The 25,318-nt window shown below is 43.3% G+C and overlaps 1 protein-coding gene across 2 annotated transcripts in view; it reads right to left on the reverse strand.

Annotated features, from left to right (window-relative positions):
* The window catches only part of CBFA2T2 (CBFA2/RUNX1 partner transcriptional co-repressor 2), a 168,086-nt gene extending 146,265 nt beyond the window's left edge, over positions 1 to 21,821 (reverse strand). The window contains exon 1 of one of the 2 annotated variants that reach the window (XM_020998617.2): positions 21,697 to 21,821. In XM_020998617.2, the coding sequence (XP_020854276.1) occupies positions 21,697 to 21,730 (34 nt within the window). In that variant the 5' untranslated portion in view covers positions 21,731 to 21,821. The remainder of the gene's footprint in view (positions 1 to 21,696) is intronic. The other variant, XM_020998620.2, reaches the window with a different exon arrangement.
* Between the last annotated feature and the right edge of the window lie 3,497 nt (positions 21,822 to 25,318).

Below are 25,318 nucleotides of genomic sequence, written 5' to 3' on the forward strand. Positions count from 1 at the left end.
GCCAATGCTCTCTCCATGGCAACATCTAGCTGCCTGATATACAGCATATCCAAGATACAGTCTATACATATATATGCATATATACATACACATACAGTAGATATGCAGCATATATCCGTCCCTCGTCCACACAGCCATTCACATTTACAAACACATCTGAGAAGTAATGTGGCTTAGAAGATAAGAGGTGTTAAGTTCCTACCCCTGACACATACTGGTTGAGGGTCAGGGATGTCTTTGTATACTTAACACTTAGCACAATGCTCTGCAGCCAGTAAATAATGTCTGTAGAATGGGTATCTGAAATTCCTGGCATGTGTTTGATGGCAACCACATTCCAGGTAAATGATTCTGAAACCTCAGGTTTCTACAGACATCTTAAGTTCCATAACCACTCTTAGAGCAGTATAAGTATGAGATTTTGAAAAAAAACAAAACCCAAAAAATGTAGAAAACATCTGCTCTGTCAAATCAAAAAACACATCAGCAATTTTTTTTAAAACATGGGTTTTTCCCCCCATAGGGGGGATTTCTCAAAGCAAAATATATGAAAATATTTTCTTGAAAGGGGAAAAATAACCTAAACAATAAAGAAAACGCCTAACCCCCCCCAAACCAAAAGCCCCCCACATCCAACTTGGGAAGCAAATGCAATGCAAAGCACATAGTATCACCATTTTTTTTAAAAAAAGGATGAAATAAATGAACAAGACACAGATTTACACAAACACCAATACAAACAGCTCAGCATTTTTTCCCCACTTAGAGTTTACCTACCTCCTTGCAGGCCAGAGATGTACTGCTGAAAAATTCTGCACTCTTTTCTAAATGAAATTCTGTTTTAGATAAACCTGGAGACCTAAACTTTAAGTCACTTTGTAAAACAAGAAGTCTTACAGAGAATGGTAATCTCGGGTTAAAAGGCTTTACCACCTTTTTGCATTTTCCAGAGGCACACTGGGAAAGCAATTAAGTAGGGCAGGGAACCCCCCACCCCATCCCAACACCTTTTAACCTAGGGCATGAAGGGGAAATAGGGGAGGGCAGAAGAGAAGGGGGGCTGTTGCTACCCACTGTCAGGATATCCAGGGATCCCTACTGCATCCCTGAGCGCTGCTAGACTCCCTCTTTTCTGGGCCACCCCAACTTCTTAACTCTCATCCCTGGTCTGTCCCCCCACAGTTAATAAGGGAAACACAGAAGTTAAGGCCTCTTTTCTATTATCAAGGGCCAAGGACAAGGGCTCCATTTAGGGAGGTGAGACAGTGCAGGAATCTGGGGAGGGTGGGAAGATCACAACTGCTGCGACCAGGAGGCTTTTGTAATTCTGTGTCCCTATCTAGGTACTGGAGAGAAAAAAGGCTGTAAAATTATATTTGGAATGAAAGAGGAAATAGGGGGTGTGGCCACTGAACCCGGGCTCTGCTGGAGAAATAGTTCACATGAGTTCATCACTTTCAGAACGCATGAGATCATATAGCTGAAAAAAAAAATTAAAAGCAGACAGAGTCCTTAGCCTGGAGGCAGGGAAAGCTCCATCTTCCACTACATGTTTAGAAAAAGAAGTAGGAAAAGGACGAAGTGGATGAGTCAGGGAAGGCAGTCTGCATTGTGCTGGCAGACTGGGTTTCTCCTTTGCTGGCCATTTCTGCAGCAGCCCAAGCCCCATCCTGTCTTATCTGCTCACTGAGATGTTGGCCAAATGTTCACAGCATTAAAGTTTACCACTCATCCCTTTCCCCTTTTCTTCTGTATGCTGTTTCATGGAGTTGTTTGCTGGGGTAGGGGATGAGGAGGAATATATTCAGAAGTGAAGGTGCTAAGAAAAATAAAACATAACAAATATCATCTTTTTAAAAAGCTATCAGTTCCAGTCAGAGAAATCTGTTCTCATGCTGGTCGGGGGTTCTTAAGTTGGGGTCCATGAACTTAAATGGGGGAAAAAATTATATATCTATAGTTATCCCTTCCATATTGCAACTTTCCTCATCATGGTTTCAACAGATCCCAGGTCGACATAAGAAATTAAATGGGAATATTTTGGGAGTTTTGCAGAAGCCAAAGAAGTTTAGAAACTCAGAAATGCATTAAAAACATATATAGTATTATATAATATCAATATATTGTATCTTTTAATACCATAATAATTTAGACTTCTTCTCTGGTACAAAGGGAAGACCAAAAAATTGTACACAGATTTCAGGGAGGAGGGCACACCTCATCCCTAACCCCTGAGATAAAGAAGGGATAACTGTATTTTTCTAACCTCTGACATTTGGCAGTTTCTTCAATTATGATGCAGCCAACAAACATTCTTTTGAGAAGGGGTCCATAGGCTTCACCAGACTACCAAAGGGGTTCACTACATAAAAAAAGTTAAGAACTCTTGAATTAAATCAATGCGAGCCAGTCACCAGATTGTAGACTCTTGTCCTGGACTTCCCCTTCCAAAGGGAAGGTTTCTTTCATTTGCCAGCATGTACCTAACTACCAAATTGATATTCCTAAAGAATAGGTTTGACCAAGTCACCACCCAACTTGAGAAGCTTCCGTGGCTCCCTGTTAAGTCAAGTATATACTGTCAACAAGCATTTTATTAAGCACGTACTGTATACTAAGCACTGTGATAAGTACTGAGTATATTAAAAAAGGGCAAAACCAAAAAAAACCCCACTCTATTCCCTTCCCTCAAGGAGCTTACAATCTAATGGGGGAGATAACTCGCAAAAACAACTATGTTCAAACAAAATATGAACAGGATAAATTGGAGATAATCAACAGAGGAAAAGCACTAGTCTAAAGGGGAGGATCCAGAAAGGCTTCTTGTAGCTGGGATTTGCGCTTGGACTTGAAGGAAGCCAGGGAAGCCAGGAAGTGGAGGGAGAGAATTCCAAGCAGGAGAGATGTCCAGGGCAAAGGCAAGGAGTCAGGAGACTTGTGACAGGAAAAGCAAGGAGGCCAATGTCACTAAAGTATCTGTCAGGGGAGTTAGGTATAAGAAGACTGAAAAGGTAGGAAGGGGACTGGTTGTGAAAAGCTGTAAGAGCTAAACAGATTTTAATAAATGAGGAAGAGGAGTGACATGATAAGATTTGTCCTTCAGAATGATCACTCTGAAAGTCTGAGTGCAGGATGAACTGGAGTGAAGAGAAACAAGGGGCATTCTGGGGAAGATACTGGGGTTTCTTTGGGGATAGGGGAAGAGAGCTGCTAGGGAGATGAGACACACTGGTTAAGTCATTACCCCAAACTTCTTCCATCCAGTTACCTAAGAAGGCTGTGCCCACATCCCTCTGCCTCCATTCAGGTACCATGGTGGCTGAAATCCCCTGGAAAGATGATCCTAATCCCAAGACTGCTTAAGGCAATGAGAGCCTGCACTAGGGTGGTAGCTGTGTGAAAGGAGAAAAGGGTACATACTGCAAAGACAGAAATGAGAGGACTTGGCAACAGATTGGATATGGGGGATGGGGTAAAACAGTAAGGACTGGATGTTGACACCTAGGTTTTAAGCATGGGTAATAGGGAAGATGGTGGCACCCTCCACATTTATAGGGAAATCAGGAAGAGGGGAGGGCTTGGGGGAAAAGATAATGAATTCAGTTTTGGTTATGTTGAGTTTCAGATGTTCATATTGAACATCCAGTCCCAGATGTCCACTAGGCAGCTAGAGATGTAAGCCTGAAAGGTTAAGGCTCAAGAAATAGATCTGAGAATCATCAGCATAGAGATCACTGAACACATGGCAGCTGAGGAGATCACCAAGTGAGATAGCACACGAGGAGAAGAAAAGGGGGCCCAGGGAAGAGCCTTGGGGGACACTTGTGGTTAGTGAGAATGACCTGGATGAAGATCCAGCAAAGGAGCCTGAGAAGGGGCTGTCAGACTGGTAGGAGGAGAACCTGGAGAAGACTTGGTCTTGAGATAACTGAGATAAGAGAAGTGATCAACTGGGTGAGGACTGAGAAAACTGAATGTGTAGGAGCTAATGAGATCACAAAGCAAAACAGTATAAAGGACACAGAAAAGGGGACCTAGGACACCCATAGTTGGGGGTGGGGAAGAAACCTGGATAAGCAAAGGAGATGGAGGAGTAGTCAGACAGGTAGGAGGAGAACTAGGGGAGGGGAAGTCATGGAGAGAGAACAGAGTAACAAGGAAAAGAGAGTAGTCAACTGTGTCAAACTCTGCAGAGCTCAAGAAGAATTGAGAAAAAAGCCATTTGATTTGGCAATTAAGAAATCATGGGTAACTTTGGAGAGAGCAATTTCAGTATAAATTTCTCTGATATCCCTGAAAACTTTCATTATCTGGCTCCAGCCTACTTATCCAGGGTCATTTCACATCAACCCCTCTGTTCATCACAGTTTTCCAGCCAACGTGGTTTATTTGCTGCTCTCCATACATGGCTGCCTCCGTGTCTGGAACAATAATAGCTAACATTTATAAAGCATTTTTAAGGTTTGCAAAGCACTTTACCTGTATTATTTCATCCGATCCTCACAACAATCCTGCAAAATAGGTGGTTTTGTTATTCCCATTTACAGACTAGCACACTGGGGCTGATTGAGGTTAAGTGACTTGCCTAGGGTCATACTGCTAATAAGTATCTGAGGCAGGATATGAACTCATCCTACTGATCCCAAGACCAGCACTCTATAGCTGCCTAGACTACTTTCCTCATCTCACCCTCTTAGAATCCCTAGCTTCCTTCGGGGTTCAGCTTAGATGGTGCCTCCTAGATGAGATCTATCGTGATTCCCCACCCCTAACTCATCCCCCTTCCAGAATGGCTCTGTACTGACTTATCTGTGGACATGTTTCTCTCCCCCACCCCCCCTGTAAACCCCTTGAAGTAAATGTTTTATTTTTTATCTCTGTACCCCTAACCCCTAACATGATGCCCAGCACCACACCAAGACATTTAATACATGTGTGATGAATCAATGAGTGAAGGAAGATGTATCTGATATTCCCCAGCTACACTCAAAAGCCAGGCCAGTCCCTGTGCTCGGGTTCCTGGCCCTGGTTGAGGTTCTGCCTGGTTCTGCCTTTCCAAATCCCCAGTATGATATGACCCATAAATCAAGGGCAGACTTGCTTGAGAGCCAACCAAGGTTTCTTCTTCATATTCTAGTGACAGCTGGCCCAAGGGAGGGTTCCTGGCTCGAGCTGAAGGGATATTCTCCAAACTTCAGTATATGTGGAGCACTAGAACGTGAGTTTGACTTGGGAGTCAAAACCTGGATTCAGTCTCAGCTTTTAACACTGTTAAAAAAACTGGATGTCCATTTATCATCTCGGACCTGCAGTTTCCCCATCTTCGAAATGGGGATAATAATGGTTATACTAGGGACCTCACAGAGTTGCTACAAGGAAAGTGCTCCAGCAATTATTACACTCATTGTTTGTTCATTAACTAACACCCTGCTGCTGGGCATCCTTGTTTGATTTGGGGGAAGGAATCAGGAAAACCTGAGTTCAAATCTGGCCTCAGATGCTTACTACTTGTGTGACCCTGGGCAAATCACTTAGCCTGTCTGCTTCAGTTTCCTTCTCTGTAAAATGGGGATAATAACAGCACCTGCCTCCCAGGGTTATTGTGAGAAGCAAATAAGATAACTGTAAAGTACTTAGCACATTGCCTGGCATATAGCAAGCTAAATGTTAAACGTTAGCTATTGTTATTATTAAGGAGGAAGGAAGGGTTGGAATTATCCAAGAAATGACCCTAAACGGCCATGCTTTTGTTTAAAGAAAAGTAAGAACTATGGAACATTGGTTCAGTCAAGAGGCAGGGGCTTAAGTCTGGAGAAGACTTATCAGTCCCTTACTATCTATGGGATTCTGAACAAATCTACCACTTCTCTGAGTGACAATTTCTTTGTCTGTGTGTTTGGGCGAATATTTCCATTTAATCTGAACCCAGAGAGCACAGATTTCTTAATTCAATAAGTCAATCTAAGGTGTGAATTAGGTATGAATAAATTCTTCATAAATGTGGGAGGCATGATATACTTGGATAACTGAATGAACCCAGATGATGCCACATTAAGATAGGTTTAAAGAATCACACTTCCGGATACACATTAGATAGATATATGGATATATATGGTTATTATCTACATATAGATAATATCTATAAATAGAGGGTATCTACATATCTATATCAATAAATAGATATAAATATAGATATGAGGATTCCAGCTATAAGCCAAACTGGTAACGTTCAAGAGAATGGCCTTGTGTACAGGGCAGGACAATTGAATTTCTCTCCCTCCCCCACTGGATGATCTCAGGAACTTATTCTTTGGTAGTGGTGTCTCTGGATCAACAGTGGCTGATGCTAGTGTGGTCATCAATTCAGGGATTGAGAAATACACCAAAGGTAAGACCAAACTAGACACCCCGAAAAGGGACTCTACAAGGACACAGATTCTCAGATCCTAGCAGAGAGATCCGTTCAATGAAAATTTCATGAGGTGATTCCACTAAGGGAGCAAAGGATTTCCAGTAACCAGAAACACCAAGTTACACTTTGGCCACATGTGCTAAGTTTGAGCCCCGTTTGGGGGGAATGTTTTTGTACCAATTTTATTCTTACTATTAATTACACCTTAGTAAATACCTGTTTCTAAAAGCTAACTAATGTGGACTGATGAATAGATAATCAGTAGGGAGCACACCAGATGGGGGCTCATGAACAACATGTTGTATTAGAAAACTCCAGGAGGAATAGGCAACCACCATCCTCTGGGGACCCAACTGCCAGTTCTGGTGGGAGATGGGAGAATGAAGGGGGTGGGGAGGTGTTACGTAGAGAAAAGGAAAAACAATAACTGTGCGACCTACTTCACAAGTCTGTTATAAGGAAAGAGCTTTGTAAGCTGAAAAATACGGAAATAGAGTTAGGATTGTTGCTGGATGCAGATTAAAAGACTCGAAGTGGTGGGGAAACTGCAGCCTCACCTGCTGGAGTTACTATAGTGTTACTTACTTTTGATCTTGAAATCTGGGGTAACAGAGAGTCATGAAAGTACCTTGACAGGGCTTAGAGATGCCCAGCTGGCCTGCTCAGCAGCCCTACAAAGGCCAAAAATGGGTTCTTCCAATATACTTGGGCTCATAGCCTAGGACTCATGCTTGGTAAACAATTCACCCATTACACCAGCTTCTTCCACATCTTCCCTTAGAGAAGAGTAAAAATTTTAAACTCCTGGCCTTTTGTCTTACCTTTTCTGGTTAAATACACCTTTGATTCAAGAAACTGACCATAACATCTAGAATTGCATACCTATTAACAGCTATTAAACATTAATATGCAAATAATAAAATGCTCCTCCTTCCCTTCACTGGGTAGGTGGAGGACCAAGGATGTGGTTTAAATTCGCCAAACTGCTGTTGCTGGCTTTCCTTTTAAATCTTTACTATGAGGGACGACTAAGGAAGGGAAGAAAGGAATGTATTTGGAAATAAATGTGATATTAAAACACAAGGCATTAATTTTTAAAAAATCCATATTCTACAATAGCGTCATGATCCCTTATATCAATCCATCAAGACCCTTTCTGCCTCTGAGAGTCTGCAATGCTGTCTTTTCACAGGCTTTTCATCCAGAATAAATCTGTACAAGATTAAAGAGTGGTAGAATCAATCCAAGAATCCAAGTCATGAAGCACTTCCAATTTGTAGACAGGGACACTTTCATTTTCACTTTGAATCAAGAGTCAGTGTGATACAGTACAAAGGGTAATGGTGCTAGGAGTAAAAGCAGCTGGGTTCAAATCCGACCTTTACCTCTTACTATGTTGGGCAAGTCATTTTAATTGCTCTGAGCCTCAGTTTCCCTCATCTGTAAAATGAGAATGTTGGATGAGATGGCCTCAGAGGTCCCTTCTAACTTGAAATCTATGATCTCTAAAGCCTAGCACAGTGCCCAGTAACACAGTAGGCCTTTAATAAGTTATGATTGATTGACTGATTGATTGATTGACTGATTGATTGATTGATTCAACAAACCAACAAATTCTAAACCTTAGAACTTCAACCCACCCTCCCCTCTCAAATAACCCCCCCAAAAAAGAGAAAACAAAAACTCTATGCACTAAGAGAACACAATCTGTGCAGAGCTAAAGGCAAACACATATGTCACTAACTTGAAGCTGCTCATTCTTCCCCAAGTCTTAAGAACAAGAGATGCCCCTGGGAGGAGGCAGAAACCTAAAAACTTTCAGCTCCACCTCCTCCTGCACATTCCAAGGCTCCCCAGTGGCAGTCTGGTTCTCAGCTATGTGGCCCTGGCTTAGATTTGCTCCTCCCCTCCCCAACAAAGGAAAAAGCATTTGGGGTGAAAGGGTCCACCTCCAAGTCTCCAAGTCTCCAACACAGACACTTCCAGATCTCCTCAGATGCTTTCTTTTTCCCAAATGTTGTTCTCATTCTTTTTTTCCCCCAAAAAATCATAAAATTTCCTACAGAGATATTGAATTTTCCAAAGGTTAACATTTATCCCTTTGAAGCAACAAGGCTGGTTTTTTTTTTCTAAATTCTTTGTTTTGGTTTTGATTTTTTTAACCAAAGACTGACCTTTTTGGATGGAAACCTCAATGTTTCACATATGTCCCTGGCTTCTTACTAGAGACACTGAACATCATTCATGCCTTTTCTCTAGGAACCAGGGGATGGCTATGAACCTCAGTGACTGTCCTGGGCATAGAAAAGCTTCAGAGGCTGCTTCAGCAGCCTGAACAAACTGGCTTGGCCTGCTTATAATTATTTTTCTCCCTTGTTGCTATCAAGGCCTTCAATTCACTGATGCGTGTCTTTCTTCCAACTTTCTAAATTTAGGATAGGGAAACTAAGTAAAAAACAAACAAAAAACTCGTTATAACTGTGTATAAAGTAAGAGTAGATAGGCAAAGAGTCAAAGCCTAGACCTTTACCTTGGAGGTAAAGTCAATTTAAGAAATATTAAGGACTGACCAGATAGATGCCGCAAGGTCCAGAAAGCGTGTGGGGGATGGGGGATGGGCTGCTAGGCTCTGGGAGGAAGTAATGTCTTATTTAGATTGATCTAAAAAAACTCCATACATACCACAAATAATTATTCTGTGAAAAGTACTAGAGAGAGCTACATGATGACCCCTTCCATTACAGCTGATGAAGCACAGTGCAATGAAGCCTGGCCTCAGGAAACCTAGGTTATTATCCTGTCTTGGCCTCCAAAGGGTCTTCTCGCTGAAGGCTCCCTGGGGAATTTCCTGATTGTATCCTTTCTGCTACTTTGGCCTGATGCTTGCTAACAGAAGCAAGATCTTCACTGTTCTCTCAAAAAGTCTGTTATGGGAAGAACACCCCATTCAGACCAAGGCCCTGACAAGTCCAGCTGGAAGGCCCTAGCCCAAGGTCCTGATGCCCTGCCTTTCCTAGATAAGGCCTTCCTTGTGACCCTACAAATGGCACTCATGACCACAGTACTACAGTCTGTGAAAGAGCAGTTTCAGTTGGAGAGGTCTTTCTACGTGTATTCAGTAGAAGCCCACAGTGACCCAGAGAGAGGCCTGTAACAGCAATATTCAAGAGGATGGGTCATTCAGTTTGATCCCCACTTTGATCCCCTTCTAGGGGCTGCTGTGGTGAGAAGGATAAGGTGTCATCAAGAGTGCCTGCAGGGAAGGGATGCCCATCTATTGGGGAATGGCTGAACAAGTTGTTGTGTATGACTGTGATGGAATACTATTGTGCTATAAGAAATGAAGACTTAAATGAACTGATGCAAAGTGAAGTGAGCAGAACCAGGAGAAGATTGTACACAGTTAACAGCCACATTGTATGATGATCAACTGTGAATGACTTCACTACTCTCAGCAATACAATGATCCAAGACAATACTTAAGTACTTATAAGTTCCTATCCCACCTCCAGAGAAAGAACGCATGGAATCTGAATGAAGACTGAAGCAGACTTTTTTACTTTATTATTCTTGGGCTTTTTGGTTTGTGTTTTCTTTTGCAACATGTTAATATGGAAATATTTTGCATGACTGCACATGTATAATTTATATCAAACTGCTTGCCTTCTCAAGGAAGGGGGAGAAGAAAGAGGGAGGGAAAGAATCTGGAACTCAAAATTAAAAAAACAAATATTAAAAATTGTTGCTTATATGTAATTGAGAAAAAAATAAAAGGTTTAAGGAAGTTTAAAAACAAAAAGAGTGACTGAGGGGGACAGGTGCTCTCCACGAAGGTGATTCCCCCTAGGACTCCCAACAGCATTTCTGAGATAGGTTAGTCGTTTAAGTTTGCAAATTCATTGACTCAATTCACTCTGTCTCAAAACTATCATGGAGGGAAGGAATTTTGGAGAATGGAAACTTAGGATCCACTCCCCAGCAGAAAAAGACAAATGCTGAAGGCTGACCAGGGGCCTTTGTATTGCTAATGTTCACCAAGTTGAGACTGGAAGTCTCCACAATGATAAAGAAACTCCTACAAGCTTTAGGGAGTCATATGTAATGTAAATCTGATACCATTATATCTGGACAGATCAAGAGGAATGGCTTGGGAGGGGGGGATTCCGAAATCCTCAGGTATAACCTTACTGTATCTCCATGGGTTGTTAAGCTGGGGGTAACAGGGTTTTACTCCCAAAGAGCTGTCTTATGGAATAATTTGTGTGGAAAGGGGAAAGAACAGTTTGGTTTTTTCTTGACTTTGGGGGAATATAAATGCATTTGAAATTCCTCAAGACCTTTTCTCTAGAAGAGATTTAGAAACAGTGCTAGGAAGTGTTCTATCCAAACAAAAACAAAAAACAACCAATCCGAAGAAGGTCATTACTGATTATGGGGGATATGGGCTTCATGCAGGACACAGTATCTGAGAAAAGCTTTAAAGGATATAGTGGAGAGAGCTCTGGAATCCGGAAGAGACCTGGATTCCACCTTTAGTACAGGAGAAAAGTTTTGGGATTTGGAGTCAGAGGGTCTGAGTTTGAATCATGAATCTACTATTTAGAAGACCCTTGTGACCTTAAAAAAGTCATTTCATGTTTCTAGAAAACATACCTGTTCTCTCATCTGCACAATGAAGAGTTTAGACTAAAACTCTTTCCAACTCTAAACCTACATGATTCTGCGGTCTCAATCTTGTTTGCCCCTGACACTTGACTTCCTCGACGGATAACGACCGTTTAAAGTACCTCAGGTCTCAGTTTCCTCATCTACTATTTTCATTCCCTCCCTGCTGGTTTGTGGTGAGGATAAAATGAGATCACATCCCTCAAAGCACTTTGTAAAATTTAAAGTGGAATCAGAACATTATTATTAGCTAGAGAGAGGTAAAGTGGGGCAAGGAGAGCCAGAACAGTCCAAAGCACAGGGCCCACCAAGGTACAATAGCAGAGGTCTTTCATGGAGCAGGGAAGCAGTGATGGCTGGGTGGAACAGAAGATACGGTTGGGAAGGTAGACTGGCTTCTAGCCAGAGAACTCTAAAAGAGCTGACACTAACTGCCTCTCTATGCCTGCTCCACTGCTTATAATCTCTCTTAACACCTTAGAATCTATATTTATCTAGCAATATTCCAATCTTAATTGGGTTTCTCAAATAATTTTCCCTACTGAGAAAAGATTGCTTTTCTTGGTCACTATACTTCTCGATGTAAATTTCGATGGCATTTTGTTTATTTTAAAAAGGAAAGAAAAGGAAAGGACAGAAAGAAGGGGGGGAAGAGAAGTCCACAGACCTTTTCTCAGAATGTTTTTAAATGTATGAAATAAAATACACAAGATTACAAGGGAAACCAATTGTAATGAAAACAGAGATGTAACTTCCCCCCCATCTGAGCTCATGGACCCCCTGAAACCTATCCTCGGCCCCTTAATTACTTCAGTTTAAGAATCCCTGGCCTACCTGCTTCCTAAGGACTGCCTCACCACCTTTCTTACCTCTTTTGGATAGCTGTCAACTTCTTTCCTTCTTTTCTCTCTTTTTTCTCTCCTTTCATATTGATCTGTCCTTCCTTTTTTCTTTTCTTTCCTTTTTTAAAAAATAAACAAAACGCTATCTAAATTTACACTGAAGCCAAGAAGGGGCCCTTTTCTTTTTTCATACATTCTGAAGAGTTGCTTCATTGGGGGTTATCAAATCTGAAACGTCCTATCATTCATCAAATTTACACATGGGAAGAGGATAATCTGACCTGCTGTACCATTTCAATGAATCCGTGAGAGATGTTTTGTGGAACATTGTGGAAAAAGCTGTATCAGGCAGTAGGAGACCTAGACTAAGCCTGGCTGGCTCTGCTACTAGTAGAGATGACCTTGAATAAATCACTTCCATCCTTCTATGCCTCAGTTTCCTCACCTGTAAAAGAATGTCTGTGAAATTGCTGAGCCCTATGTGCATTCAAAATATTTATCATTATCATGTGCAGTAATGTCCAAAGCTGATCCCCAGCTGGAAGACATGCTCGTGGAATTCTTTTTCAAATAAGTGAGACACACGAGATACTGATGCTCTGAGCCACCCACTCCCTCTACCAGCTTTCCTTGTGTTAAAGGGCACATACTTGAAAGCAGCTGATCTGGAGGGGGTGGGGTGAGGTATACTCTTCCATGATGGAACCCAGAGTAGAGCGACCCTACCCACATGTGACTTAAATCCAGGCCGGGAAGCCCTTGGCATCCTGAGTGTAGGGGGAGCCCTAATCTGCTGAGCTAGAGGATGGTAGCCCAGGAGACTAAATGTCTCCGAATGGAGGCCAGCACATTCACAAATACACCAAACACCAAACCCAGGCTTGGACACTGCAACATCAAACGTCTTACTGCCCAGACTCAGCCACTGAATTCATGCTGCCTGGAGAAGTACATGTACTTGCAAACAGTGTGGGTTAAAGGTGCCTCATTCCGCCTAAAAATAGCCAGGCACTGACTGAGAGGATGGCTAATTACAAAGGCATATATATTCAGCTAGATTTTCTCCCAACAGATTTATCTTCCTAATTATAATCTGTTCAAGTTAATATTTAAAATGATTCTACATTCCCAGACCACAAATAGGGTAGTGTTGAGAGGTAAATTCAGTAACACTTGGTCATAAATGAAACTTCAAATATCCTGCCCATTCTACCACCACAGCTCCCCTGTATGGCTCTTCTATCCCAGCTTCTCTGCTCACCCGGCCAGCAGGCTAGATTAGGCACTCAGTACTTCTTGGATGTGGTACAGTGGAAAGAGCACGAGGTCTATGGTCAGAGGAGCTGAGTTCAGAGCCTGCCTCCATGGCACCAGTGGGACTTTGGACAAGTTGTTTAACCACCCTGAACCTCAGTTTCCTCATCTGTAAAATGAAGGAATTGGAGTAGATGGCCTCCGAGATCCCTTCTGGTTCTACAGCTCTGCTTTTGCCTGGACTATTTATTGTGCTCCTGGGCTTTTCTTTCCCAGCCTCCTTCATACGGCCTCCAAAATCTTCTTAACGCCCAATTCTGACCCCATCATTTCCCTCTACAAAAACTTTTAGTGGCTGCTCATTTCTTATAGCAGAGATCTCTAAACTGGGGGCAGGGGGAGAGGCCATGATATGATCCCAAGGAGTTGAGGGATCAGCTAATCAAAGGGTGGGATGATGGGCTCATCGTCACCCTCACTCACTAAATACTCCCCTATTCCACTCCCTTCCCCGACAGTAAGTATTCAAACTCTCCACTTCAGCCCTAGGAAGGGTCCCCTCAAGGCAGTTAAAACCTAACCCTTGACCTGGGAACCAGCACCAGCAACTAAGCTAAGTCCCCCACACATACCCCAGCATATCCACACTCACCCTCCCAGGGTACCTCCTGGCTGCAGCAAGTGCCCACGAGCCTTCGCAGGCTCTGCGCTCTAGGGTGCTGGGGGCTGAGTCAAACCTCCCCCTCTTCTCACTTTGGGTTTTCAGTAGGACACCATAAGTAGCACAAGCTAAAGAGACTTGAATGGCTTAAAAACCGCATCACAGATCTCATCTTTCCATTATCTTTCCCCCCAAACTTTCCATTGCAGCTGAGGCCACCATCCTCCCTGTCACCCAGGTTTGGAACCTCAACTCCTCACTCCCAACTCACCCAATCAGTTGTCCAATCTTGTTTCTCTTTTCACACCATCCCTCATCTATGCAGTTCTCTACTCACAGGCATCATATAGGCTCAGTGTCCCCACCTTTCCTTTGGCTTACTTTTGTAAAAGCCTTTCACATTTGGTCCCCCTGTTTCAAGTCTGTCCCCACTCCAATGCATCCTTCACATAGGTGTCAGAGTAATTTTCCTGAAGTGCAGATAGGACCATGTCACTTGCCCACTGAATAAAATCCAATGGCTCCCTAAGACAAGGGTTCTTAACCACGGGCCGAGGGGTCAGGGTAGAGATTTCAGGAATGAGAAAATTTTATCTCTTTATTTTCCCTAATCTGTAATTGAAATCTAGCATGTCCTTCGATGATTTTAAAACATGATTCCGAAATGGAGTTCACTGGCTTCACCAGACTGCCAAAGGGGTCCAGGACTCATAAAAAGGTTAAAAACCAATTTGGAGTCAAATTTGAATTCATCTAAATTCATTTTTTTATATAACTTTTATAAGGCGCATAATAGTACATGGAGAGGAGTTGGGGATCAGACCTATGCTTTTAATGATACATACAACTCTACCATCTTAGGTCTGCATATGTCCTGGGTAATTTATAGCCAGAGAGTTGCTGGGAAAGAGGAGGAGACATCAAGTTTAAGTGACTGGTCCAGGTCACACAGTAGGTGTCAAGAGGCTGGACTTAAAACTAGGTCTTCTTGGCTCAGTGGCCACTCTAATAAATAAAAATACACATACTACGGGCTTGTCCCCAAAAATTTTTTGAGGGGATACATGATAAAAAAAAGGTTTGGAGACCACAGCCCTATAAGATAAAATGTCTTAAGCTCATCCTTCCATCTAGCTCACATCTACGTTTCCAGCCTTAGTATTGCACACTCCATGTTCCCAACAAACAGGACTGCTGGCCATTCCCAGATCTCCTCCAGCTTCCCCACGTCAGTGGGTGTTTGCAGGCTGTTCCCCACGCCAAGAACACATTCCTTCCTCAACTCCACCTGTTGAAAGTCTTCTACAGCTCTAGTGCCATTTTCTCCATGAAATATTCCTTGACTCCCTTCCTCCTCAGTGCAGGTGACTAGGAGCTCAGCTCCTCATGCTCTCTAGGATTCCTTCTGGATCTCTTAGTGTTCCTTTTCACTTTCTCCTATAAAGTGTACTTCTATGAGCACATGTCTGATTGCCTCAGTCAGTCAATAAGGCTTACTATGGGCCTAAGAGACTACTATGGGCCTAAGCGCTAGGGATACAGAGGCAAAAGACATTCCTCGCTCTCAAAGAGCTCATAGTCTAATGGGAGAGACATTTAAACAGCTATGTAAACTGGAGATAATCAACAGAGGGAAAACACTGTCTTAAACTATTTGGGAAGAGAGGCCAGGTCATTTTTCATCTTTGTCCAGATCCCCAGGGCTGAGCACAAGCCCTGGTCATGTGTAATCTAGGAGAGTGTGAGCTTCTTGAGGACAAGGCTTATTTCATTTTTCCTTTTGTTTCCTCAGTGTTGAGCATGGTGCTGGGCATATAGTGAGCACTTAATTATCTGTGGCACTGAGTAAGTGTTTGTTGAATTTAAGTTGAAGATGCTCCCTTCACCCTTCGTTAAAAAATATGCAATGTACATGGCTTTGTACATCGCTTCACATTTCTAGGTCTCAGTTTTCTCAACTATACTTTTCGTTTTGATGACACTGACCTCCTGGCTATTCCACAAACAAGACACTCCACCTCTCACTCGGGCCCTTCTCTCTGGCTGTTCTCATGTCTGGAAAACTCTCCCTCCTTAGCTCTGACTCCTGACTAGTGACCTGCCTGGCTTCCTGTAAGTTCCAATTAAAATCCCATCTTCTACAAGAAGCCTTCTCAGCCCCTCTTAATTCCAGTGCCTTCTCTCTGTTCATTATTTCCTATTTATCCCTGCTTTGTGAAAGGAAGGATTCAAAAGTTTGCTTTGTACATATTTATTTGTATGTTCTCTCCCTCATTAACATTATTTGTATGTTCTCTCTCCCCCTTGAGAGCAAGGGCTGTCTTTTGCCTCTTTTTGTATCCTTAGTACTTAGCACAGTGCCTGCTAGAGACTAGGCACTTAATAAATGCTTATTGATTGATCTATAAAATGCCAGGCCTCTTTGAGGTCTGCAGCTATTGATTCTATGATAAAACACCTGTGGATAATTGAATTCCAGCATTTCCACTTTCACTTCTATGAAAACCCATTTTTATTGGCTTTAAATCTTTTACAGTAATGAAAAATTTTTTTAGGAGACTGATACATATTCGATGAAAAAGTAAATTAATTCCTTCACACACCCCTTCTTATATAAACTTCAAAATGGCCAATGTCCACTTTTACAGAAGGCAGCAGAGTACAGGGGGATAGAAGAATAAACTTGGAACCAGGAATATCTGAGTTTGAATGTCTCTTGGAAAAGACCAGATAGCCGCTGAGGTTTCTTCCAGCTCTAGATATGAGTCTATATACTTGCCAGCTATATGACCACAAGCCACATTACTTAAACCCTCTCAGCCTCAATTTCCTTATCTGTAAAATGGGGATGATAACACCTACTTAATAGAGTTCTTAAGGGTATCCCAAAAGCCCTAGTTAGGTTTTAAGTTACTTAAGTTTAAGCTATTAAAGTTCAAAACCACACTAACGTACTTGGGACACCCTGTAAAGTGTTTTTGCAAACCTTTATGTGAGAAACATTTATGTGAGATTTGTTAGCTGTTATTATTAGCAGTCATCATCAGAAGGAACTGAAGACTGAAAGTATTGCTACAAAGATCTATTTCTAAATTATTAACTTAGTTGGGTCTCCCCATCTTTTTCTAGGGAGGGGGTAGGGGTCCTCCAGTCTTCCTTCCAGTCACTGGGACTTGTGAACTAGTTTAGGCACCTACGATCCATGATTTTTCTTTCTAAATGTTCTTTTCATTCACTTGGAAGGTGACCTGGTTTATGCATTCTGCTGTCCAGAGAGGGGCAGACTAGGGGTATCCCCCAAACTTGGGATCCAGAGAGCTGCTTCTAATCTTGGCTCTGCCACTAACATTCTGGGAACAGGTGGGAAAGGCCCTGACCCTCTCCAGGCCTATCTGCAAAATGAAGGGCTGCATTGGATGGCCCCTAAAGGTCCCTTCCAGCTCAGATATTTTATTCTCTGTATTCTAAGATTCCTTCCATTTCTGGCAGTCTAGGCTTTACAAGTACATTCTAAGTTCTCTTATAGCTCTGATATTCTATTTGAACTTCAGACACTTAACTAGCAAGACAACTCACTTAACTGCTGTCTGCCTCAGTTTCCCTCTCAGTTTAATGGGTATAATAATAGCATCTACCTCCCAGGATTGTTATAAAGACAAATCAGAACAATTATGTGTAAAGCACTTTGCAAACCTTATAACACTATATAAATGATGGCTATTACTAAAGCAAGGAAGCCAGAATAGGCCATCACCAGTGCCAGTGGTATCCTGACACTCTCTTTTTCTTCACTGTCTTCAATCTTTCCCCCAGGTGGTTAGTGAAGATAACTGGCCTTCTCTGATATTCACATGCTTGTGAGTGACACTGGCAGGTCCTGGGTTACTGGAGAGGGCTAGGTGGCACAGTGGATAGAGAACCTGGCCTGAAATCAAGAAGACTCATCTTCTTGAGTTCAAATCTGGCCCCAGATACTTACTAGCTGTGTGACCCTAAGAAAGTCACTTAACCTGTTTGCCTCAGTTTCTTTATCTGTACAATGAGCTGGAGAAAAAAATGACAAAACACTCCAATATCTTTGCCAAGAAAACCCCAAATGGGGTCACAAAGAATCAGACACAACTGAATAACAACCTTGAAGCAAGTCACTTAACCCTGTTTGCCTCAGTTTCCTCATCTGTAAAATGAGCTGGAGAACCACTGTAATATCTTTGCTGAGAAAACCCTAAATAGGGTCATGAAGAGTCACATAACTGAAAAAATTACTATTATTATTATTCCAAGGTTCCTTCCAGCTCTGAAATTACATGTTCTAAAGTCCTTTTCAGTGATGACATTCTAAGCTTTATGTTCTAAGGTTCCTTTCAGTTCCTACAGTCTATGCTCTACATCTACACCTAATGTCTGGACGGCCTCTCATACTCAATCCTTCCAAAACTTAATTCATGATCTTTCCTCTTAAACCTCTTTTCCTCCTAATTTCCCTATATCAATTGATGGCACTATCCTTCTACTCCCAGTCATCTGGGCCCAGAAAACTTTGCTATAAACCTCTGAATCTTCTCTCTTCTTCACCCCTTCACGCCCAATGAGTCTCTAAACCTTGTCAATTGCACCACTACAACCTCCCCTCAAATCATGTGGCTTCCTCCTTCAAACCCACATTAAGTCTCTTGATTGGAACACTGTAGTAGCCTTCTCCTGGATCTTCTGGCTTCCAATCTTTTCTCTCTCCAAAACCATTCTCTCCACACAGCTGTCAAAATAATTTTCCTAAAATGAAGGTCTGATCATGTTTCTACCCCGCTAAAAAATTTCCAGGGGCTTCCCATGGCCTAGACATTAAAAATACAAACTCAACCTAGCATTTCTAGCTACCTTTGCAGCCGTATTTTATTCTAAATCTTTCCATGTATTATATGACATTCCTGTCCAACTAGAGTAGCTGGAAACTCATCATCCTGCCCTCTGCTGCCTCAGTGCATATGTTTATATGTGTATGTGTATAGATAGATATGGACAGATATATGTACACATATACATGTATGTATACACACACATTTATGTGTATATGTATATGAAACATACACATACACACATGTATATATGCCTATATGCCTATATGTCTATATCTATAGCTATAAGAATAGCTATAGATATCTCCTTATTTCCCTTCCTAGTCAAGCTCAAGTATAGCCTTCTCCATGAAGTCTTCCCCTGGCATCTTCCTTTTCTTTCCTCCCCACACCCAGCTAAGAGAAATCTCTCCTTTCCTCTGTACAGAACCATACTATTATGGTTACCTAATCTAACACCGTTCCTTAGTAATATCACACTTTCTGCATATCCACTATAGCTTCAGTACCAAGATATACTTCTTAAATATATTTTTATATTTTTTTTAGGCAATTGGGGTTAAGTGACTCGCCCAGGGTCACGCAGCTAGTGTCAAGGGTTTGGTCTGAGGCTGGATTTGAACTCAGGTCTTCCTGACTTCAGGGCTGGTGCTTTATCCACTGCTCCACCCAGGTGCCCTGCCAAGACAAACATTTTGAAGGCAGAGACTATGACACAGTAACTTGCTTAAGGGCTATGCCTAATAAATGCTTGAAGAGAATCCACCATTTTTTCCTATTCAATGTTTTAAACTGAAAAGAGCTTTTAAAAGTTATGCGTAGTCTATGTTATAAATCTAACTTAAGGTAAAACATTGATGAGTAAATCATTCCTCATATTAAGATTCGATACTAAGGACTGTACAGATCTGCTCTATGAAACAGTGAGAGGCAGCATGCATTGATGAAGAAAGGACGGGCATTGTAGTCAGGAAGACCTGGGTTCAAATTCCGCCTGGGGCCAATTCTGGTTGAGTGACCATGGGCAAGTCACTTGAACTTTTCTCTGCTACTGGCAGCTTTCTGAGGTGCAGATGCCAATCTTACTCTGAAGAAACAAAGTCCACCCAGGAAGATCCCCACACAGACGGAATCACAAATTTGGCCTCCTTCCCCCCAAAATGAATCCACAACTTACGATGGACCAAGAGTCAAACTTTTTGCCTGCAGGATGTTCTGAAAAATTACTTAGGCACCAAAACATATGAAAGGCTACTGTACTGGTCTTAAAATTTTTTTCTCAGTCTCCTTTCCCACCTTTATTTATAAAGAGAATCCTCCCCAAACATAACTAAAATTGGATTAAAGCAAAATCCAAAACGTTCCAATTCAGAATTCCAGTTTGAAGAGTTCCACTCCCAAATAAATAAACCAACACCTGGGTTGGCCCCATCCATTCAGCCCAAGGAAACTTCCGGAATTCATTCACTTGCGATCATTCCCCTCCCCCAAAACTCTAGGAATTGAGTCTTCAAAGCAGATCCTGTTTCATTACTTTTAGAGACTGAAAGGAACCCTCAGAAGCTCATCAAATCCAACCCCCTCATTCTGCAGATGGGAAAACTGAGCTATTTCGAGGTCACACAGGTAGTAGGTGGCAAAGGAGAGATCTGAAACTAGGTAAAGAGGCAGCTCTGTACAACGGAAAGGGCTTGGGATTTGAAACCAGGGGTCATGCTTTTAAATTCCTCTGGACCTCAGTTTCACTCTCTGTAAAAGAAGAGGTGGATTACCTTTAAATCTATCCATTAGACTGTGAGCTCCTAGAGAGAGGGGCTCTTTGATCTTTCTTTGTATAGCACTGTGCCTGGAACACAGTAGGTGTTTAATAAATGCTTACTGACTATGATCCACCTATCATCCCAAATCTGGAGTCTTTCCCACCACCATAAGCTAGTATGGTAATATGCATTAATTCTTTCAATTAAAAAATGTGCTCTAGGCATATGCAAAGTAACAACAAAGGCGACCAAACTCGGTAGGTGGTCCTGTCTAGAGAAGGTTAACGAATGCTCAGGCCTTGCTAAGTTAGGAAGTCACTACTTGAGCAGGTTTCATTGTTGAAGCTTCCTCCCCCGTCTTGCCCTTTCTGAGCCCAGCTCAGGTGCAGAGTTGCAACTTTTTGGAAAGAGCCCAAGGGGTAAACAGGGGCTGATTATGAAAAGCTTAACCTCTCAAAGAGAAGCTAGTCTCCCATGGCCAGACAAGAAAGAAGTGGTGGACGGGGCTGTAGAGCTCCAGGGCTCCAGTGGTCAGTCAGTCAGTCAACAAGCATCATTAGGAGAGGGGGAAGCAGGGCTTTCCCAAAACAATTTTTGGTCTAAGACTCCACTGAGTCTCCGCCAAAAAAGGGTGAGTTTTTCATCTTCCATTGGAGTCTTCACCATAAGGGTCTGGTTAGACCCCATCGCTGGTTGGGGCTGGGAGGGGAAGAGGAAGGGAGGGAAGAAAGGGTGTCTCTGCCCTTCACAAAGGCAAGCACTCTGCGCGCCCGGAAACAGGACCCCCCAAATCTGGGGCCTCTTGGCCGCCGGAGTGCGCCCGCCCACGCAGATAGCGGGAAAGGGTTTGCTCCGTGGGTCGGTCCGGGTGGCCAGGAAGAAGGCGGGGCCTCGTGGGGAGGCAGCCTGGGCTGGGCATCAGGATACCTGGGGGGAGGACGGGGTGTCCAACCTGGCCTCTACCTTAGACTCTAGCTGTGTGACCTTGGGCACGTTACTCCCCCTCTCTGGGTCTCAGGCCATGACTGTGGATCACGCTGCACTCTCGGGCCAGTGATGCACACCCCCGCCTCCGGCCCAAGCACGGCCGTGGGGGGTCCCGGGAGCCAGCGTGGAGGAAGCAACTCCCCCCAACCCTCTCAACACTAGATGGACACACACACACCCCCTCCTCCTCCCGCCGGCCCCGGGGCCACCATGGATTGGGACCCTTTCGTCGCATCCTCCCAGCCCCGGACCCGCTTACACTGGAAGGCAGCCGCTCCCGGGATGCCCACCATCGCCCGCTGTGCAGCCGCAGCCCCTGCAGCTCCGAGCCAGCGCCGACAGCCGAGGCCGAGCCGGACCCAGCTCAGTTAGGCCGCAGCCCCGCCCCCCTGCTGGCCCCTCCTCCAGGCTGGCCCCACCCCACCCCTGGACTGCCCCACCCCCGCACCTCCCCCACCTAGCTCCATCCCTGGACTGGCCCAGGCGCATTCTGATCCCGCCCCTCCCCGAACTGGCCCCATCCCTGGACTGGCCAGACAGCGTTCTGGTCCCGCCCCCCTGCCACAGGTCCGGCCCCTGCCTGTGCATCACGTCCCCGCCCTTCCTGGGCTGTGAAGAGGGCACCGCCTCCTCGGACGTCACTGGAGCATCTCCTTATAGGTATGACTCCGGACCTTGGACACTGGTCCACCGTCACTCCTGCATCCTGAATCCTTCATGCTTGACCGGACCTCCTTCCCTTGCCCGTCCCTTTCTTTGGAATGAATTGGCTTCAAGGGAGGAGAGTACCTGCAGAATTTCCCTAGGAATGCATCCCCAAGGAGGTTTAATTTCCTTTCCCAAACATTTGAAAATGGGATCGACCATCACCTTTCTAAGAGAGGGTAGTAGCAATACCACTACTTAAGTCTGTATCCCAAAGAGATTAGGAAAAGGAAAAAGACCCACATGTACAAAAATATGTATAGCAGCTCTTTTGGGGGTGGCAAACAATTGGAAATTCAAGGGATGCCCATCAGTTGGGGAATGGCTGAAAAAGTGTGGAATATGATTATGACAGAATACTGTTCGCTATAAGAAATGACTAGTAGGATGGTTTCAGAAAAACATGGAAAGACCTATATGAATTGATGAAGTGAACAGAGCCAGGAGATCATTGTACACAGTAACAGTAATGATGATCAACTGTGCAAGACTTAGCTACTCTAATCAATACAATGATCCATCCAAGAGACTAGATGAAAAATGCTCTCCACCTCTGGAGAGAGAACTGATGAACTCTGAGTGCAGATTGAAGCATACTTTTTTCACTTTATTTGTTTTTGCCTTTTTTTTTCCAATATGGCTAATATGGGAATAGTTTGCATGATTTCACACGTGTAGTTGATATATTGCTTGCCTTCTCAATGGATGGGAGAGGGGCTGGAGAGGAGGGAGAATTTGGAACTTGAAATTTTAAATAATGAATGTTAAAATAAGGAATAATTATTTTAAAAATTTCAAGTATAGGTAAAGGGGAAAAATTTAACTGTAAGAGAAGATAGTTTAGTACCTATCTGAAAAGGTGGAGGGTAAGGTGGCCTAAATGACCCTTTAAGATTCCTAGTAACATCATAGGATACTTAACTAATCAACACAGTGGCCCCAAAGTGCAGTGAACCTCTTTGGTTAGTAGTGAGCTCTCCATCACTAAAGAGTAGCAAGCAGTGGCTGGCTGACCATTTAGGATTTGGGATTGTTGTTGTTTTTTAAAGGGGATTACTTTCTTATGTAGAGTTCGAATAGATAAGGTCCTTCCAACTCTGAGATTTTATGGTTCTATGATTCTATGGACTTGGGAGACTGGAGGATATTATCTGGGGGAAAGACTGCTGAGACCAGGAGCTGGGAATCCTTATAGTGCCAGCAAGGGGCTGGACACATGCAGGAGCAGACACAGGGAAGGGAACAGGGCAAGGTCTGGAGAAGAAAAGATGAACAAATGAAAGAGCACTTATGAAGCACTTAGAATATGCAAAACTAACTCCCGGAAAGTACAAACAAAAGACTCTCCCAGCTCTCAAGATGCTTATCCTAATTGTTGTTGTTATTTGTCCTTTGTTCTGGAAGAGGACTAGTACATCCAGGAGGTTACCCGTGACAAGCGAGTGAATCTGATTTAAGTGAGGGAGGGATGGGCAAAGTCACCAACCTCACTTTCTCCTCCACAGCCATGTGGGCCCAATGGCAAGATATAGATCAGGGCAACTGGAGATGGCCCCAGATGCAGTGGGAGGCCTAGGGAAGACAACAAAGACATGAAGAAGATTCAGCCCTAAATCAGAAGGAAGGGTCCTTAGAGGGCAGGTGGGTGATGCCTCATCTTTAACGTCATTTCTACAAATAAAATTGTATCATTTTGTGAGACTGAACCATTGGATAGTATTAAGGACTTTGGCAGCAAAAAATTTCATTCCTAGGTCTTCTACAGCTGTTGTTGCAGAAGCCACAGAAGGGACTGTCAGGCCACATCTTCACACCCCAGGGTGATAGCCAGGAAGGTTAGAATGGAAGCAGGGAGGTCTAATGATCTGGGCAATGCTGACACTCCCAAGCCTCTTGGTTATATGCCTGTTGGTGGTAGATGGTTGTCAACTGATATAGAGGAATGTGGGTCCCTTATCCATAATAAAGGATGTGAATTCAGGGCCTGGATTGGAAACAGAACCAATGGTTAGAGAACACCACTATTCTCAAGGTCCCTGGCTACCTCCATTGGGGTCAAAGGGAAGGTAGGGGAAGTCACTGCTTTGGCTGGGCTGGCTTGCCTGCTTGATGGGCAGGGCGTCCCTATACGTCAGCACATTGAGCATGGCCCTGGGGATTGCACAGAACTAAAGTGGAGAGTCTGCCAGGCCCAGGGGGGATATAAATGTATATCAAGCAATCCTGCTGAGCTTTGTGGGGGAAGGGGAGTCCTCAGAGGGAAGGATTAACCTAGTCGAGGAAAGGGAACAGATATATAAAGGGGCAGAACAACTACAATAGTGCCTCTGTGTTCCCTCCTCACAGATTCAACAGACCTGAAGGCTTTGGGGCACAAAGGTCTGAATGGGAATAATCAGCCCCAGGAAACCAGATGGAGACTGGTAACCTTGAGCACTGGGCTTCAGTCATTTTGAGTGGCCTGGTTGGGGGTTAGAGGGCAGCTGTGATGAATCATTCAGAAAGATCAGGACCCAGAGATCCTGCTAAGAATACTATTCTCTAAGGAAGAGGGGGATATGGTAGAAATACAGAGTCCCAAATCTAGAAAGGGCCTCAGAGGGCATCTCAACCAGCTGGTCCTTGAAGAAGAATCCCTTCTATACCTTTCATGATAAAAAGATCCTTCAGGCTCCACATGAAGAGATAGGTTCCCACGTACTATTCTCCCTTTCTTACCCTTCTCCAAAAGGTAACCCATTCTACTCTGTGGAAGTTCTGATTATGAAAAAAATTATTTTTTCTGTTACAAGGGCTTTCTTTTTCTTTTCTTTTTTTTTCCTTTTCCAATAGATGGGGCAGAGAGGGTAAAGGGAAAAGGGATAGGATAATAAGAAAGAAAAGAGGGCCACTGTGTTCCTTTTAAAGATAATTTGGAGAACAAAAGGAAGGTCAGAAGGAAGCACAGACAAACAGGACAGCATTGAAAGCTACAGGTTGAATTCATTACATATGTTTTAAAATGTTTTTATTGATATATTGGTTTTTTACATGATCATAGTAAGTTTCCCCCTTTTCTCCCCTTCTTTTCCCCTCCCAAAGAGCCATCTCCTGTGACAAATTAAAGATAAAAATGTGAAAAACTAGAATAATTGAGCAATACATCTTTTAAAAGTCTGAAAATATGTGCAATGTAC

The sequence above is a fragment of the Phascolarctos cinereus genome, unplaced genomic scaffold (genome assembly GCF_003287225.1).
Source record: "Phascolarctos cinereus isolate Bilbo 61053 unplaced genomic scaffold, phaCin_HiC Scaffold_2;HRSCAF=192, whole genome shotgun sequence".
Taxonomy (NCBI): Eukaryota; Metazoa; Chordata; class Mammalia; order Diprotodontia; family Phascolarctidae; genus Phascolarctos; species Phascolarctos cinereus.